Source organism: Schistocerca gregaria, chromosome 10, assembly GCF_023897955.1.
Source record: "Schistocerca gregaria isolate iqSchGreg1 chromosome 10, iqSchGreg1.2, whole genome shotgun sequence".
Classification (NCBI taxonomy): Eukaryota; Metazoa; Arthropoda; class Insecta; order Orthoptera; family Acrididae; genus Schistocerca; species Schistocerca gregaria.
In genome coordinates, this window is record NC_064929.1 from 219,405,178 (window position 1) to 219,425,574 (window position 20,397).

General features: G+C 40.8%; 1 protein-coding gene across 11 annotated transcripts in view; it reads right to left on the reverse strand.

Annotated features, from left to right (window-relative positions):
* Positions 1 to 20,397, reverse strand: part of LOC126293165 (histone-lysine N-methyltransferase 2C-like) — a 386,337-nt gene that overhangs the window by 227,356 nt on the left and 138,584 nt on the right. For all 11 annotated transcript variants that reach the window (XM_049986267.1, XM_049986260.1, XM_049986265.1 and 8 more), the window contains exons 31-34: positions 18,675 to 19,045; positions 16,131 to 16,306; positions 11,088 to 11,265; positions 5,135 to 5,257 (exon numbers count right to left, since the gene is read on the reverse strand). In XM_049986267.1, the coding sequence (XP_049842224.1) occupies positions 5,135 to 5,257; positions 11,088 to 11,265; positions 16,131 to 16,306; positions 18,675 to 19,045 (848 nt within the window). The remainder of the gene's footprint in view (positions 1 to 5,134; positions 5,258 to 11,087; positions 11,266 to 16,130; positions 16,307 to 18,674; positions 19,046 to 20,397) is intronic.

Here is a 20,397-nt window from a genome sequence, read left to right on the forward strand (position 1 = left end):
TCCCCACACCTTTCACGAACAGCACATGTCGTTTGACCGATGTATGACTTTTCACATTGTCCGCGAAGAATCTAACACACACCTGCCTTACGAAGCAATAACTGTTCTTCACAGAGCCGAGTAAAGCTGCAATCTTTGTGGGAGGCCAGAAGATCACCTCAACACGATGTTCTGTGAGAATACAGCCTATCCTGGAGGGAAGAGCTCCAACATAGGGCAATGATGCACTCGATCGGAAGGAATTACTCTCTTCTTCCTCATCACGTACTTGCATTCTAGGTTTTACATTGAATGTTCTACAAAATTGTTGCCGATGTAGCGGGACTTTGAATTTTGCTGCACTACACTCGTTTCCTCAGATAAAAATTATACCGTCGCAGCGGTATGAGGGCACGAAGGCAGAAAAAATACTAAAATTGTAACTCTTTTTGTTTTCCTATCCGTTTCTTTATTGTCTCTCGAGAGCAGAAGCTTAATGCAGACGTGATCTGATGCTGACGTAAAAAACTTAATAGCTAGTCTTGATCTGATTTTAATGTGTAGACATTGTGGAAGTTGTTATGAAATTCAGAGGATGGAGAGAAGCAGCTAAAATAAATTGCATTTAATATCAAGACGGTTTTGGATACATTAGAAATTCCTGGACAATGAAACTTATTGCAAGATTACGGAGCAGACTTTTCAGGCAGAAATGAAGTAGGAGATTTTTGAAGACCTGGACGGCGCACGAAAGGAGACATGTTAACCTGGTAAAGGATGAACTCTTATCTATGCTACTTCCCCCTGTCAGTTACATTTTTTTACTCTCTGTTCTTTTTCAATAATTTTTGTAGTGGAAATTGGTTTAACTTTTGCTCAAAAACGCCACAAGGACCAACCGAACAATAGCTTTTCCTAATCACGAAGTCCAATAGCTTTTCTGTAATACCATGTCTGATTTGCTTTTCATTCTTTCCCTTTTTCATGGTCATTTACGATTTTAAAACCCCCTTTTTATTCACCATTCCTTCCCACCATTTTCAACCTTTTCTTCTCTTCTCTTTTTTTTCCTTTCTTTATTAACCACTACACCGAGAAAATCCATTCACTATAAAAATGCTCTGAGTTATGTGAGCTCTTCTTGCAAATGATCTTTCTTAGACATACAGTTCGCCCCATGCACTAAAGTCTTCGCCGTAAAGTTGATGGTACATTAGGACATGTCATATATCGTAAACCGACACACACAAATCTATATCTACATGCCAGTAGCTGCCACCACCCTTCACAGACCGTAGATGTCCTTAAGACCTTAGTGCAGAGGGCGCACTGTATATCCAATAAAGATAGTTTGCAAGAAGTGCTCACCTCAGGAACATTTTTAAAGCAAATAGATTTTCCCCACAGCAAATCCATAGAGCATTCAATGTAAAACTTAGAATGCAGGTGTGTGAAGGGAAGAAGGTAGTAATTCCTTCTGATCAAGTGCATTTTTGCACTATGTGGATGGTCTTTCCTCGAAGATAGACCGTATTCTCAAGAAACACTGTGTTAAGGTGATCTTCTGGCAGGTTTGTATCAAATTCCTTGCAGAAATTGTGAGATGTCATACATAGGTCAAAGAACACGCATCATTCGTAACAGATTCGTGGAATGTCAAAGATACACGCACTTATCACAGCCAGACAAGTCAGCTGTGGCCAAACATTATACTGGTACAGAGCATTCCATGAACTACAGTGGTGTGCAGATTTTAAAATCCACCTCTTCCTTTGGGATTCTGCCTTCAAGGAAGCTATAGAGATTAGATTAGCTAATAATTCAATAAATAGAGATAGTGGTTTTAATTTGGGCAAAGCATGGAATCCGACTCTTGGGATAATTAAACTTCAGAGAAGTCATCACGGTGTCACCATCGCCGAATTGAATGTCTGTATGCCTTCACCAGAAGTGGCGCATATGTAAGTGTACATCTTGACCACCGACCAGCGTCTGTGACCCATATGAGGAGCATAAAGCATATAAGGCGACACTTGGCACCTTTTTGTCAATCTTGCAACTCACTCTGAGGATGACTGGACGATATGTGGCAGAAACATCAGTGGAAGAATTTTCATTTGTGTGGCTGCATCCCCGACACTTAATGAACCATTCATTACACTGCGAGAAGTTGAAAAAGTATGTTGATGTTATTGTGGTCTTCAGTCTAGAGACTGGTTTGATGCAGCTCTCCATGCTACTCTATCCTGTGCAAGCTTCTTCATCTCCTAATAACTATTGCAATCTACATCCTTCTGAATCTGTTTAGTGTACTCATGCCTTGGTCTCCATCAACGATTTTTTCCAATCCTTGCTTCGCTCCAATGATCCCTTGATGCCTCAGAACGTGCCCTACCAATTGGTCCCTTCTTCTAGTCAAGCTGTGTCACAAATTCCTCCTCTCCCCAATTCTATTAAGTACCTTCTCATTAGCTACATGACCTACCCATCTAATCTCCAGTATTCTTCTGTAGCACCGTATTTCGAAAGCTTCTATTCCCTTTTTGTCTAAACTATTTACCGTCCATGTTTACCTTCCACACACTGCTACAGTCCATACAAATTCTTTCAAAAAAGACTTCTTGACACTTAACTCTATACTTGATGTTAACAAATTTCTCTTCTTCAGAAACGCTTTCCTCGCCATTGTCAGTCTACAATTTATGTCCTCTCTACTTCAATCGTCATCAATTATTTTGGTCCCCACCCATCTCCTTAACTCCCACCTTTTTGCAGTTTCTTCAGTTTTAATCTACGGTTCGTAACGAACAGATTGTGGTCAGAGTCCACATCTGCCCCTGGAAATGTCTTACAATTTAAAACCTGGTTCCTAAATCTCTGTCTTACTACTATATATTCTATCTGAAACCTTCCATTGTCTCCAGGCCTCGTCTCGTATACAACCTTCTTTCTCGATTCTTAAACCAAGTGTTAGCTATGATTAAGTTGTGCTCTGTGCAAAATTGTACCACGCGGTTTCCTCTTTCACTCCTTACCACCATTTGATATTCACCTGCTACTTTTTCTTCTCTTCTTTTTCCTACTACCGAATTCCAGCCCCCCCCCCCCCCCCCCCCATGACTATTAAATTTTTGTCTCCCTTCACTATCTGAATAATTTCTTTATCTCATCATACATTTCTTCAATCTCATCATCTGTGTAGGTAGTTGGCATATAAATTTGTACTACTGTGGTTGGCATGGGCTTCGTGTCTATCTTTGCTACAATAATGCATTCACTATGCTGTTCAGAGTAGCTTATGCACACTCATAATTTTTTTTATTTATTATTAAACCTACTCCTGTGTTACCCCTATTTGATTTTGTATTTATAACCCTGTATTCACCTGACTAGAAGTCTTGTTCCCCCTGCCACTGAACTTCACTACTTCCCACTATATTTAACTACATAGGCATACGGAATAGATTTGTTCATAGTTATTCTGAACTGTCCTCATCATTTTTCCAGTTGTCAGACGATCTGTCACTAATCATTGCGCAAACCAAAAATTACTTCTTGTTTTTGCAGCCATTTCTGCTGTGTGATGTAGTAGGGTGGCCGTTATTTTCCAACTTTATAAAAAGTTGTCACAATTGACAAACACAACAATCTGCACAATGTTTTATGTTTTACATTGCTCGAACGACTGTAAGATGACCCCCGATGACAATTGACTTTATGAATTTTTCACACAAGTCACATTAAAAAAATAATAATACTAAAATTTAAAAAAATAAATATAGGCATTTCATTTCCAATTATCTTTAGAAGCTAATAATGAAAATTTAAAAAAAATTAGCAGTTTCATTGCTGTGGGTCCGTACACTTGTCCCGTTCTGTCATTTCACAGGTGCCACGCAAGTGTATATGCGCATTACTCGGATTTCCCTACAGTGCTACGAATGCCAGTACGCATCCTGACTTGTCTACCTCTCACTGCTGCGGAAGAATTACTTACAAATCTCACTGAATAAAAAAGGTTCAAGTATTTCTCATACAACATACGTGCCTCATTGGGTGCTGTCAATTTAAAAAAAAAAAACATTTCAACATCTCGAATCACTTACTTACGAGATATGACAACTGTTATGACTACACGATTCGCGATGTGCAAGGAAGGATGTGAATGGGCATGTCGTATATGATCGTCCTTCGTATATGAAACCCTGAGCTAGAGAACAAAATGAGATATCAGTCTACTCTCAACTTCAAATAAAATTCTGGTATCTTATCTAAATTTCATTCACTGCAATATAAGAGTTAAAAATCAACAATACGTGAAGTTTACACAATGCGTTTTTTCTCTGCACGGTCTGTAAAATTTGATGCAATATATTACTCAATTTCATACAGCGCAGTATGATGGATAATGGCAAGAAATTCTGCTCTTTATCGAATGACGACATCAGACAGTAGGATGTGCAAAAATCAAACTTTTCCACCTAATGGTTTTCAAAAAATCTGACAATAAGTACTTCGTATTGGCCAGAACACCGTCATTCACTCTTTTTGTCTATGAATGATAAATTTTGGCTGTATGTTCCAACCAAATCATCTGCTGTTTATTAAAATCAATCTTTACATCAAATATCACCATAATTTTTCATAAATTATCTAACAATAGCTTATCCAAAAGAAAAGACAAAACAGTAAGAATTAATACTGATTAAAGCTCTTAAACTGTAAAGTTTTGCTTCAACCGTTATACTGAATCTTCCATCAAACCAAAACATTCAAATACATATTACAGTACACACATCGTCACAAGACCATAATATATGGACACGCAAGTACAAAGTGAGAGGAAAACTCATTACTTTCTAAATGCAAATAAGAAACGACAGAAAAAATGAAAAGAGGAAAATCTTTTTAACATTTGTCACAGATTGCAGCAGAGGCTGCAGCTATCCAACGCCACTCTGACAATTTGTTCTTGCAGACAATAGCTAAATATAAATTACACCCCATAGCCAACTTGTGGGTCAGCTTACCTCTCTATTTCTTATAAAATATTTTTGTTTCCAGTCTTACAGGTAAATACGTGGCAGTAGTTAAAATAGTGTGTTTAAGTCGCACCATGCAACGGCTTCGGAAGCATTTTAATTTCGGTACTCACCAAGTAGTTCGTCATCGTCGCCCAGTTCTCCAAGTATCGCTCCAACGCCTTCTTCTTCCAACTTCTCCAGCTCTTCGGTCACACTTTCAGGTATTTCTTGAGCATCCGATGACACAATGGCACCTACGATGAAAAGTAAAGTAACTGAAAATCTCTCGAAAGTAAAACACGAGCACAGCACAGCTGTGACATTTTAGTCAGCAGTACGGTATCTCACAACAATCAGGCACATGTAAATCTCGAACATTATGAACAAACTCGAGTGCCCCGGTGACAAGTGTACGAGCCATCATCAGAACAAGAATGTATGAACTCACAACTTTATGCTCTAATTGCAGTCTTTCATTAATTGTTGGTTCTCTATTCCACATTTCATTTCCAAAGTAGAATGGCTATCTTACAGCAATGTGGACAATGCAACATACAGAAATTTGAAGCAGTCCAGGAGGTGTGTACAGATGAAGTGGTCAAGGGAACCACTCGTAATAGGATGACAAATCTGGGTTCGGATCCCAGTCCGGCACAAATTTTCTTATGTTATGAATAGATAATAAGTCTGCACTTAACACAGCCGACACCAAGATATTTTCAGTCAGAGAATTTATTTTGAATTAAAGTGACATTCCTAATTCAATGAGCTATCAACTGCAATACTGCAACAGCTCTCATTCTCTTTCAATGTTATGCAGAAAATTTGTTACTTCATCTTCAAACTGCCACAAGTAGTTTGTGTTTCAGCTCGTTTACTGTGAATGGAAATTCATCGCACGTTAGTGAAGGCTATCGACTCCTGTATTTCGACGGTCGCCAGGCAGTTCACTCAAAGGTGGCCAGGGTGAAGATGAAAAGATGATCACTCGAGACCCCCTGGAAGACTGGGAGGCAGATGGTAAGAGGAGGTGACATGAGACGGGAAGAACAAGAGCCATATAGGGAGAGCAATGCGGGATTGTTACGTCCCAAAGAAGCCAATAGAGGGACTGACTTTAGTAACTATGTATAGAGCATTGACAATACCTACATTTTCATGCCACCGTGAATAACCTGTCTTAAGAAACTTGTCACTTAAATTAAATCTGTTTAAAGGTACCCTTATTAAGAAAAATCCAACAATCTTTCACCTGTCAGTTCTGATTAATAACTCAAAACATACATGGCACTAACAGTTGTTAAATTTTATGCTGTTGTGACACAGACAAATGATTTAATTGCAGTGTATCCCCTACTTTATGTTTTCACGGGGTCCAGTCTTAAAAACCGCAAATGGACGAAAATGCAGAGCCAATGAAAATGTTAAAACCTCCAAAATATGAACAAAACCATATGTACGAGTAAAAATCGTATTACTCACTAACACAATGTATAAAATCTGTGTATAAGTGAAGGAAACTAAACGTAAAATACAATGTTTATACAATAATTTGTGGTAATGTATTTCTTCAGTTCTTAATAAATCACAGATGTGTAACAAGTAAAAATTGTCAAAAAATGAAATTAGTATGTGTGTACAAGGAAACTGAGATATTTTCCTACATCTTCCCTTTGTGTTCACCCAGCAAAAAGCAAAAATTGAAGCATACAGTGAATCAAACCAAAAACTGAAGTACGGTGAAAGATGTCAGAAACTAATGTGTGCGTGCAACTTGGGTGGAGTACATATTTCAAGCTGTGTACATACTAAGCTTAAAACATGTTTGCAAAACATGTTTCTGGCTATTTGATGTGGACACCATTTGGAAACAGCTTTCAAAACACAGAAAGATCTGTCCATAGCAATGCCCTTACAGATCAAAGGAAAAAATGTTTCAGGCCAGCTACAGCAGGTCACTGCTGCATGGTGCAAGTGTGAGTATGTATGTTGCATTGTGTTGTCTGTTGTATAGAGCTGTTAAGCATTTTGTTTGCTGTATTAACTTTTTCTTGGGGGGGGGGGGGGGGCGGATTATGCAGTGCACGAAGCAGCACACTGTCGAGTTGTTATCGTTGTGCCAGACTGATGGCTGCTTGTGCAAGAGGCAGTAAAAGAATAGAAATAAAACAAGATGCTCTGCAGAAAACTGCTGCTCCATTTGGTACAAGAAGTCACAAATCACAATAAATAAATAAAAAAAAGAATGAATGATCCAATTATTTGATAACGCAACCGCACTGAGAGATGCTTATGGCCTTCAGGTCGCAACTCACAATAAATAAATAAATAAATAAATAAATAAAGAATGAACGACTGACGTCTTTCGGTGTGAACCATTAAGAGTTCAGCAGTAGTATTAGTTTCCTTGCCTCTAGACATGGCAAAGTCAGAAACAGATGAAAAACGATGTAGGAAATAGTAAGAAATACATTTGAAACACTATAGGAAATATTTCCCATAAAACATATTTCCCATAAAACATATTTCCAGTGGCAGTATGGGCGACTGTTTGATGTCACTAGTGGGCTTTCGACTATGACTTTCATGAGCGCTTTTGAACAACTCCTGTGTGAACTTCTATTATTCATTTCCTTCATAGTGTGTCACGTAAGAGCGCAGTATGCTGCTTTGAAGCAACGGTGCATTCAAATTACCGTACCGCAAATATGTCACACTTATTATTAAATGTCAATTAATAAAGCTTCAACGATGTACGGCTTCAAGAGCTTTTATAATAACTAATTCACAATACAAAATTCAGACGAGTAAGCTATATCATAATGGGTAATGGCACGGTTAGCTGAGTCAGAGGTTATAGGTTTGCAATTCACTACATGCCAATATTTTTTTCAACTCAGCATCGCTATCAGGCTTGTTATTATCATAATACCATATGTTTTGCAGTAATCGATGTTGTTCAACATTTCTGTCTAGCTAGAGAATGAAGGATGAAATAAATATTTAGCCATTTATTTCCAAATGTGAGGTGATTTCCAAGTGTGTGGTTACGCAAAAACCTAAGACAACAGCTCACATTTGTGCAAGTGAAACAAGCAGCAATAAAATTCATACCATTCCTTATCACAAATATTTCATGGTTTTTTTTCCAAATATAAAGCAATTTCTGAGTGTGTGGTTAGGCAGGAACCTAAAAGGACATCTGAAATTGCAGCAAATGACAAGATGAGCAATAACATCCATATTCTTTCTCGTCACAAATATTTTGCATGCTGTACAACCACAAATATAGGGTGATTCAAAAAGAATACCACAACTTTAGGAATTTAAAACTCTGCAACGGCAAAAGGCAGAGCTAAGCACTATCTGTCGGTGAATTAAGGGAGCTATAAAGTTTCATTTGTTCGCTTGAGGCGCTGTTAACTAGGCGTCAGCGTCAGTTGATGCTAAGATGGTGACCGCTCAACAGAATGCTTTTTGTGTTATTGAGTACGGCAGAAGTGAATCAACGACAGTTGTTCAGCGTGCATTTCGAACGACATATGGTGTTAAACCTCCTGATAGGTGGTGTATTAAACGTTGGTATAAACAGTTTACAGAGATTGGGTGTTTGTGCAAAGGGAAAAGTTCTGGACGACCGAGAACGAGTGATGAAAATGTAGCACGCATCCAGCAAGCATTTGTTCGCAGCCCAGGAAAATCAACTCACAGAGCTAGCAGAGAGCTGCAAATTCCACAATCAACTGTATGGAGAGCCACCACATTGGCACTTACCTGTCCGTAACTACCTGAACGTCAACTACCCGAGGCGATGGATCGGCCGCCAGGCAGCCCGTGACAGAGCACTTCATCACTGGCCTCCGAGAAGCCCTGATCTTACCCCCTGCGATTTTTTCTTATGGGGGTATGTTAAGGATATGGTGTTTCGGCCACCTCTCCCAGCCACCATTGATGATTTGAAACGAGAAATAACAGTAGTTATCCAAACTGTTACGCCTGATATGCTACAGAGAGTGTGGAACGAGTTGGAGTATCGGGTTTATATTGCTCGAGTGTCTGGAGGGGGCCATATTGAACATCTCTGAACTTGTTTTTTGAGTGAAAAAAAAAAACCTTTTTAAACACCCTTTGTAATGATGTATAACACAAGGTTATATTATGTTTCTTTCATTAAATACACATTTTTAAAGATGTGGTACTCTTTTTGAATCACCCTGTATATTCCCCAGAGAGATCTTGTTGCAACTGAGATTCTTCTGTCACTAAAATGTCCATGACACTATAACAATCGACAAATCGACATCCTCATTCCTGATCGCCTTCACAGTGCCACCGAGTCACGATTATGTTAGAAACTGCAAAAAGTAGTGTGAAATGTACTCAAGCCATCATAATTGCACGGTGAAGCTAAATATTGCAAGTTGTGTTGGCAACACTGATCATGGATTACGTCAGCATTTCCTCTCTAACATTTCCCCCCCCCCCCCCCTCCCCGCCCCTCTGCAACAGCCTAAAATATTCCCTTAACTACACCATCAACCACTTCGTGAACCGCCTGTCTTTTGTGCCACTTATTACTCATTCACTCACATCAAATGCCAATAGGAAGAAAACGGGATGAAGTCAAGAGAGACATGAGTGATAATTTAGAATCGAGTAAACTCTACAAGAAAGAAACGTAAAAACAGGGAATTTTTAGCACTGACCTTATGGGTTCTTTACAGGGGCTATAAATTTATGGCGTAAAATTGTGAAAAACGTAAAATCGAAGTTCCACTGTAAAAAGCCATTTACTACTAGTTTAATGGTCCACTTTTTCCCACTCTTTTCCATAGTAAGATAAAATGACTTAAATGTGTGTAAAATTACCAGTATTGAACTGGTAGTAATATTTTCTTTTACTTTATTTTCGAATGCATTTATGAATAAAATTTACGTTTTAAGTACATTAATTGATAGTTTAAGAATTGTTGAATTTCATAGTCATTTCAATATCATATGTTAATAGCTGCCTGTGATCGGTCATTCAGAAGTTCTCTTTCTCAAGTAATTGATGAATGTCTCCATGTGTGAACCTTGGGGCTGCTTTCAACTGTTGATTGTTCAAAAAATTGTTATCTTTTTCAATTGTAAAAAATCTTCAAATCTGTGCTGGGTTGTCCAGATTCTGAAAAAAAGAAAATTGTGAAGTTCACACAAATTCTGAATTTAGAGAGTTGCCACACCTGCCGATAAGAGCTTTCTAATTTTAGTAAGCCATTTCTCGGCACCTGTGCCAAAAATCAGGATTTTCTCCAACAAATCTTCATTTCCCACACAGATGGCACGACACTGTGATGCATGGTTAACCTACGCAGCTGCAAATTGTAAAATAAAACTAATAAACAACCAGTCTACATTTTGTTATTGATGAATTATTGTGCACAAGTAACATTTAATTGATATTTTCCCTGGACATTTATCTAAAGCACATATAGTGTGCATAATTAGATAAAAAAAAAATAAACGAGTAAAAATGAACAGATCACAAAAAAGGAATGACTACCAGTGAACTAGTTCCCTGGGAGGAACGAGTTTGCCCATCTCTAGTCAGAGGTAGTGTTTTTCACTGTTTTTTTGTGAACACAGGTAACAATAATGGCAACTGACAACAAGAAAACTGCAGGTGACAAACCCTGTAAAACCACTAATTGTGCTGCAAGAAACAGCAGCACTAATAACCAAATGTGCTGTTTAACGGAATAAAATAAAACCGAGTGGAATAAAGGAAAACACTCTGATGAAAGTACAACATTATTGAAACATTCTCGGAAAAAATAGAGAACCTCACGAAATTGGACTTTGCTCAAGGTGGAATCCAGAAAGTATTCATTCTTAAAATAAAGCCCCAACTAAGAATTACTCAGTAGTCACCAAATTCTCATCTGTACTACAATAACCATCATCCACACAACAGCAGCAAGTGTTACCTCAGAGCAGAGACGGAGCACAAACGTAGTAACTGTCCGACAGGGTAAGTGAGAACACAGTCACATTCGAGTACGGGGGGAGTGGAAGCACGGCGAGGACGAGATCGGTACTCACCGGCAGCAGCGAACGGCGACGGCTGTGGGGGCGGTTCCTGGTGCTGTGGCTGTGGAGGCGCCTGCGGCTGGGTATGCTGCACCAGATGGTCGTAAGGATCCAGAGGGTTGCGCTGCGCACGCAGCAGTGCTCCCGGGTACCGCTGCTGCAGAACGTGTCGGATTCTCGGGTCCAGGCCCTGTCGCAACAGAGGAGTACGTGACGTGACGAGCGGTGCTCACTTCTGTGAGCCCTTTCTAACACGTTAGGTCGCATTGCTAAGTCACAATTTGTTCCCGTCAAAATACACTAGCTCTCGTTTGAAAAAAGATCTGTCCAAACACCAGCTAGTTATCAGCCTCACTTACACGGTTGTGGGTAATTCGACACCTGTACTACTCAGTGAGTTGCTCTTCAATTAATTACTTTTCTATGAATGGGTCTTAAGGTGTAGCAAATTTGTTAAAATATCTTAGTCTCTGAAGAGTGCCGGAAAAGAAGGGCTCTAAGGTTCAAGGGTCACGGCAGGAGTCCGAGGGGCGACAGCCAAAGGCAGTACACTGGTAATCACCGCACTACATTCAGTTTAGAGATGACTGGTAAAACCTCGACTCTTCACAAAATCAAACTTCTCGTTACTATACAAACAAATTAATGAGTTAAATTTAGCATCTACGGTCCAAGTACCCACTCTGTGGTCCAGTGGGACCATCCGTCCCTCAATACGGAGCTCCCAACATCGAGCACGACAGCCACTCGTCAGGAGGCGATATGTAACCGGTGCCGACAGTCCGCGATCCCTAGATACGGACCATCCTTCGACGAGTGCTCCGCTCTCTCCGGGCTGACGTTCGCACGCAGCTGAAAATCGAGGAGCATGGTGCCGGCCGTGTGTCAGACCGGTGGCAGTCACCGAGTGTGTCCCCTGCACCACTTCTCGCTCGAAACGGGACCTCCAACACCGTCTCCGAGCTATCGTCTCGTGGAAAGCTACCTACTACACAGCCGAACACTCATTGGAACGTCACAGGTCACGCGTCCACCCACCGGGCCGTCATTTAGAGCTTCCTCCGCATCTCTTCGTGGTAAGTCATCTTCGTCACCATCTCCAAGCTCTCCGTCTTGCAGAAGTTCATCCTGCCACCGAATCTAGCCACCTACGACCATTTACAACCTTTACTGAGGCATTCCGGCGTGCAGTGAGGGACCCTCAGCCAGCACTAAGCCACACACACATACCGTTCTCTGTGCATACAGATACGCACCGAGAGACTATTGATATGTTTCCTCATTGACTTAATGAAGTTCAATCTGATGAGTGTCTAGTTTCATATCTACTAGTGTGTCCTTCCCAATCAGTCACAAACTAAAAAGTTTGAAACTGCATTTCAAGTTTGTAGATAGTGTTACATGCTCTCATTTTCAAATACTGTGTGAATATATTCCGGGTAATTCGCATGTCATGTGGTGCACTGCCTCAAGACGTATACGAAGTTTCTGACCGTAATATTTCTCTGAACACTTTGCCGTCTGCACGTCTCATACAAATTCAGATTACTCGGTTTGTCGCCAGCCGTTCTCGACACTAGTGGGAGATTATAAACTGTTCAAGTTTTACTAATCTCATCGTTAGTTCTCCTAAGTTCTCGACTCCGTTCCCCTACTTCCATGAAATTTCGAAGATACACATACGTAAATAAATACAAAACTTGTTTGTTTCGTATATTTGTTTATTTGCGCTGTCGTCGGTACTTAGTATTTCTGTTTCATATGATATGCAGCAAAACAGTCCCCAAGATGTACCGCAACTCAACAAGACTTGCACACTAACTTTGTTGTTCTTTTTTTGTTTTTGGTACATACATTGTAGTTTCTTTGTTTTCATTTACTTGTTTCAGAAATAAATTAACTGGTATTCCTTCATGTGACTGGGAAGTCTGTCAACTGGATCACGATGAGACATACGCGATGTAGTGGCAACCTCCAAGTTTTGCTCAGAAGCACGTACATGGTCTTTTATCCACGAATTAGGCACTTTCAATAGAAAATTGTGAAATCGGAGAGACTTGTGTTCGTATTGAAGTACTGACATGCACGAAATGCATTAAATAATGCACAATTGAAGAGGTACATGCAAACCTTTTTTGACTATTTTATAGTTTTTCTATATATAGGGTAATAACTCAAATATTGGTCTGCCCAATCCACTCCTTTCATGTATTTGTTGTAGTCTAATACACTTTCAGTTTTTTTTTTAATTGTGTAGCTGGTTTTTATGGATTTCCTTCGAGTGTCATTCTTATCGTTATAGTTTTCGAAGCTCTCCATACCTATGCGAGTACTTCACCTTTCCGTTGATGACAACCTTCAAACAAATTGACTTTTGCATGCTTTAATTTTTCTGGAAATCCTCTATTTTGCCGTATTGTTCCACAAACTCGAATTTTCTTTTGAAGTAACTTCTCTGCAAGTTCTATACTGTTATAATAATTATCCACTTCCCTAAGAAGGTGTCAATAGTTCAATCACTGTTTTTGCTAAAGGCTGTCCAGCACCAGAATATATCTGAATGAGGAAATGTATTCCACACTCGAATCGCACAGCATCCAAGTGAGTATATCTTACTTCATAATTTTTGACGATTTTTGAACTTTAAAATTTAACCATCCACGCCACGGTATCAATCACTTAAGATTAAAAGTTTTGTTAAGCTTTTTGGAAAAATAATCAATTACAAATTGCACTTTGAAAAGCTAGTCGGCATTATCCAGTTTATTGTTGTTGTCAGAAAAATGTAAAAATTATAATATTTGTCTGAATTGGTTGCGGGACATTGTTTTGCAAAATATCAGTGTGTCTATCAACAGATTCGGTTACCAATAATCATCGATCCTTGTCTTTTTCACAGTTTTCGTAAGGATAGCAAGCCCACACAATTTTCTACGTTCAGGTCCCATAACGTTGACAAATAAGACTTTTTTAAAACCAGTTTCCTACTATTGCAATCTTGACTGTAGTTATTGTTGGTTTCATTCCTAATATATTCAAATAGATCGTTCCCAATATATAATTGTATGATATCCTCAAGACTCTGTGTATCTTTGGGAAATATGTTTGGACCTGGAGATCCTACAAATTTATTATTGGTCCTAGGTAAATCAAAGTCTGACCACTGTACACAGTCTTCTTCATCCGAGTCAACTGGCAACCGTAGCATTCGCCGAATTCTTCTTGGACGTATTTCACTATATTCCAACAATTCAGCTTCACTTTCCTTCTTTTTTATATCCAATGTCTTCTTCCCAATCGGCCAAGTTGTCCTGAACGTCAGACAAGACGTCTGCGGATTCATCGTAAATAATTGTGTCATCTTTTAAGGCTGTCATGATGAAATGGCACAAATACTTATAAAAACAAAAAATCTTGTTGACATGTGTAACTTAGTGTTAGCTAAACAAAACACCAACAGAATGCAAAAGATACTAAAGTGCTGTCGCCGGCCACTGCGCGATACTATGCTCACGACACTACTGTGGTGTCGCAGACTACTGAACGGTACTATGCACGACACCATTGTGGTGTCAGTGGACAGCATAGTGTTAATGCTGTTTAACAATATACCTCGCAACGAGTAGAGTGACATTATTACATGAATTTTTTTTTTCTTTTCTTTTTTTCTGGAAGAATAATATAGATAAGAAAACAGAGTGAGAAGTAAAGACGGATAAAGAGAAAGTTATGAGAAGAGAACTGAATAGCAGACTTAAAAACTGGAAAAGGGCAGAAAAGGAGATGATGGAAAAATTAGAGAGAAAACGTTAAGATACAGAAGTGGTCAAATTCTGGAGTGTAGGACTGCACTGCAAGAGAGACACGTCAGGTGGAGAGACCAGGAGTACCACGACAGAGTGGCAGCAGCAGCAAGCTACTCACGCCCCTGCAGGGCACCTCTATCAATTGGCTGCCGCTGTTCTCGAGATGGCAGTTCTTCTGTGTGTCTGCCAGTTTACCATTTTATCCTCGACCTTCCCTCCCTCTTTCAATTTCGCTTCCTCTTTCCTGCTAGCTCTCAACTGCAGGGCTCATTCTGACTCTCATTTTTCTTTTTCCTAATAGAGTTTATTTTTTTCACCCGGCCATCTCCAAAGCTGCTTCGACCTCCTAATCTCGCCGACGCCACCTGGTTTGACTCGGTCTCACCTCGTCCTCACAAAATGTGACTACCCGGTAACTCGGGAGCTGATTGTGGGTGCCAGATTAAAAACAATTGGAGATTAAAACTTGTCTATGGAGCACAATATAATAAAACTTCTGAAGAATGAAGGCACAGAGAAAGTGATAGGGGTGGTACCAAAGATCACAAATGGTACACTGAAGAGCAGAAAAGCTAGTATACGAGAAGAGAATACAGTACACTATTCCTTCAGACGATTTTAGCTCGCAAAGGTCTGTACCGAGTTGCAAGCAAAAGGAGTTATTCAATGTCAGACGGGCACGTTTTCGGCGCATACAATTGTAAAATGACTTTGCTGATAACATTTTGTCTAATGTATTAAGTAATTTCCAGATGACAATGACACTCCACATTATCAGTTTACAATGTCTATTAGCATTTCAACAGGCAAGGGAAAACTGTTGATTTAATGAATTTCTCATTTTTGCTAGAACTGATTGAAATTGTTTAACATATGAGTGTTTACATAAAACATTTACAGGAAGGAATTTCACAGTTGCACTGAATTTTCTACCAGTATATTAAAGCTGTTAATCACCACGAAAATAAACAGAAAAAGCTGACTCACGATTACGTCAGAGAGTAAACTGTCAAAATCGACATTATGACAGGATTAACTTTTCCGTGACAACTAATACGTTTACAAACAACTTATTTATAACGAAAAGTGACCGTTCTGCCCATTGGAATGGCTATTTCTTCACAAAAACTGCACAAATCTTTTATAATACTTGAGTAAAACAATGACAACACACCCAAAAGATACCGAGTGCTAATATTATGTGTGCCCTTACTGTGTTACACCGATAATTTAGATATCTCTGCCTTACCTGGAGGGGCGCCCTGAGTGCAGCCTGTGCCTGCAGTGGCAGCTGGGCAGCCCTGATCACAGCGGGGGCAGCGAGGCGCGGCGGGCGCGACGGTGCGGGTGGCAGCGGCTGCCGGAACTCCGCGCCGGGGTCCGCCGCCACCTCCGCGCCACCATGCTGCTGCGGCGCCAGCTGATCTGCAGGCAGCCGTAAGACACGGAGTCAGAAGGCGATTCCGTATTAATGTGCTCTTAACGGTGCATGTAACTGTTAAGGCCTTAGGGTGAAGTGTGTGTGTGTGTGTGTGTGTGTGTGTGTGTGTGTGTGAGAGAGAGAGAGAGAGAGAGAGAGAGAGAGAGAGAGAGAGAGAGAGAGAGCACTCACACAACTTCACTGTCAGACAGACATACCTGAGAGTTCACAAACATAAATAAGTAAACCATTTCTATTACATAAATAGCTCAAAAGTAGTTTTTCCAACTCTCATGACTCACATCTTTCTGTTTTCTGATAAGAATTCCTCTTCTCGACACTACTGACTGCAGGAAATGGTTTCACACAGCAACCTTCATAACAAAAGTAAAAGCAAACTGGCATTTTCATTGCAGCTCAGTACAGAAGTCTGTGTCTACAACTGTGAACACAACAGCACAGATTGTTTACAAATTTAAGTCTGCACTCGTCGTCACTTTTCGGCGAGAAGGGTTGTCCTTACAGAAAACTGGTTCCCCAATGTACACCGTTGTCACACCATAAAAAGCTCGTCTGCTATTGTAAGACACGAAATATTGGCGACCCGGCTCCCGACATCCGTCCCCGATCGACCATACCTGACAGTGTGACCTGCAAATTGTTTTGTATTTACTGTGAGGAAAATGCGAGTGAACTACGAGATGCTTTTTCAGAGGTAACTGCGAGGACCATGTCGACTCGTACAGTATTCAACGTGATCGGTTTGCCCTCAGGGCATCCAATGTGAATGACAGTATGGGCCTCCAGTACTGTGACGTGTGAAGAAGGTCGACAGAGGAACTCAGATCGACGGACACTGTGTATCTGCACCGACGAGAGCAGCATTTTTCATGACGAGAGCAGCATTTTTCAAACACCTGACGATCATCGTACGTGTGCGGAGGCAGCCAGGTACTGCAGCGCGTTTCAGGCGTACAGACCGACAGGATCACCTGAGAAGTAGGTTAGTCACACTTTGGGTCATTATCATGTAGCGGGACGTTGAATTTCGCAGCACTACACTTGTTCCCTCAGATAAAAATTATGCCGTCGCAGCGGTATGAGTGCTCGATGGGAGAGAATAACTCTTTTTTGTTTTCTATCCGTTTCTTTATTGTCTCTTGATAGCCGAAGCTTAATGCAGACGTGATCTGATTAAGACGAAAAACTTATTAATGTGTAGACATTGTGGAAGTTGTTATGAAATTCGGAGGATGGAGAGAAGCAACTAAAATAAATTGCATTTAATATCAAGACGGTTTTGGATACATTAGAAATTCCTGGACAATGAAATTATTGCAAGGTTTCGGAGCAGACTTTTCACGCAGAAATGAAGTAGGAGATTTTTGAAGACCTGCACGCGGCACAAAAGAGTACATGTTAACCTGGTAAAGGATGAACTCTAATCTACGCCATTTTCCCCTGTCAGTTACATTTTGTTATTCTCTGTTCTTTTTCAATAGTTTTTGTAGTGTTAACTGTTTTAACTTTTGCTCAGACATGCCACAAGGACCACCCCAACAATAGCTTTTCCGAATCACAAAGTGCGATAGCTTTTCTGTAATACGAAGTCCGACTTGCATTTCATTCTTTCCCTTTTTCACATTCATTTACGATTTTAAAACCCCCTTTTTATTCACCGTTTCATCCCACCATTTTCAACCTTTTCATTTATTTGCTTCTCTTTTTCTTATTTATTAACCACTACAATCACTTACCGACGGTTTAACACTCTCAATTCTGTCGACGGCAATTTTGGAGCCGTCCCGAATCAGGACAAACTCCTCCCCCAAACAAATGTCCAATTCCACAATCGATATTTTCGTGGTAAGTTCACCTTTCGAGAGAATAACGAGTGATAACACCACACTCGCCCATCAAACATCTTGCAGCGTGAGATAGGAATTGTAGAAATGGAACGGTCCGAGGCATATGACGAAACTGACCCTATCGAGCACACTCGGGACCAGCAGAAACTAGCAGCGCACTGTCACGGCTGTTACAAGAACCCTCCTCACACACTGGGTGACCTCACCAGGACCGGCAGCGGAGAGTGGGAAAATTTCAACCAGCATATCGACCACTTCAGCATACTGATAAGGACCTGAGCAGAACAGCGTGGCAAATACTACAGATGGACTATTTTGAATACACTGCCTTTATTTTTGTTGTTGTTGTTTTGTATTTATTTCACAACTAAGTAATCAATAATAATAATATAATAATAGTAATCTCTGTCACCGCATGCTCCCCTGAAATGTAAATGTACATATATTTGCAGGTAAGTGGGTGGTGAAAAGTTCTTTTTGGGAAATTCACACGACACATCCTCACCTGCCGCCCACAGCCTGGGCACCGGCTGCTCATCTGCCGCCTTCTTGGTCTGCAGGAGGTCCCGCAGCTGTTCCTGTGCAGGTCTAGGCGTCAGAGACGGCATGGCGTACGGGTCTGCGGCCGCCACCGCACCCACACCTACGCCGGTGGACTGGGGCGGCGTGCCCACATGGGCCTGTACGACAGGCGGGCCAGGGCGGACGAAGCCCAGGCTGGCAGCCGTCACGTACCCTCCCGCGTCTGGACCGCGCGGAGCGAACCCGTGTCGCGGGGGGGCCGGGCCTCCGGCAGCAGCGGCAGCAAACTGGACGGCGCGCATACCCGGCGGAGGCGGTGGTGGAGCTCCTTGAGGGTACGGTGTCGGGGTGTACCTGCAGATCGTGGAAAGTTTAGTTTTCCTCTAACAGCTGAAAGATGTAATCAATTTTAATTACTCCCTCAGATAGTGAGTAATCGGGCAGATAAATGGAAAACTGTTTAATCCCCACTGTTGTACAATCTTACGAAATTATTACAAATTCTTTTCGTGGCATAACACATGATTACTTCTTTTTAAATGTGAAAACAGCTGAACACCACTCTGTTCCTTCTTCCTCCACGCAGTTATGCTGTTAGTGTCTCCCGCTCACTGTGCTTACAATATCCCTACAGATTGTACAGTGGGGCGAGAGCAGCTCTGGAACAGCCCATACATTTGACACGTATCACTCATTCATAGTTAAGGTATAGAACACAAAAAGACATTTGGGATGAGGCAAATCTGAGTGATACCCGAAGGTTGTTTTGTCAAATATGGGGATTTACAAGCATAATCTGCAACATCAATGTACATTATTGGCTTCTACTTTTAACTTGTACTCTTGAGAAATTCTAACCTACCTGTGCATAGCGACCTGCCACTTTTAAATCGTAAGAGACTGAAAATCACACCATCCGACTCTGTGCGATGCTGCTGACACGGTTTCTTAGGATTTCGAACCCCTCGTAGAATGGAGAGGTCGGTGGGAAGCAGTGACAGATGTGCGCCTGCATAACATCATCTCAGCTGCTAAACTTCGAATGGATTTGACCTACCACACAAGGCCCGGACTACTCTCGACAGAATCCGTACCAGCCGTGGCAGATGAGGGGATGCTCTTTTGAAGTGGAAGAAGCTGGCTAATACAGGCAGTGACTGTGGGGCTCCGTACCAGACTGTTCACCAATTTGTCAGTGAATACAGGATTCGAGCCTATCACGGTGCCGAAGATGATTTCCTGCTAGCAACTCCAGATGCAGTGCGCTGGATTGAAAGACTGGATATTCAGTTGTAAAGACAAACTTAAGTTTCTTGAGTGTCAATATGTACATATGTATATGTAATTTAATTTTATGGTATGTCTGTATCAGCCATATGCTACACAATAATAAATAAATAAATAAATAAATAAAATCTGAGACACTTTTTACAACAAAGTGTAAATCAAGTCGTTAGCTACATTAAAAGCAAAAACGAAGCAAACAATGTGGAGAATTTAAAAACATACAGTATCCAAATGACAGTCGAAACATTGCCGCGCTTTAGTACAAGTGCTTCTATCAGAGATTGTGCATCGTTGCCTTTGAACTGCTTCACCCAGGAAGTTAAGAGGGACCCTACAGCTTAACGGGACTCCAAACCACAGTACAATTTGGTACTTTTCACGTACATCGATCATTTCTGTCGGTAAGGAAGAGACAAGTA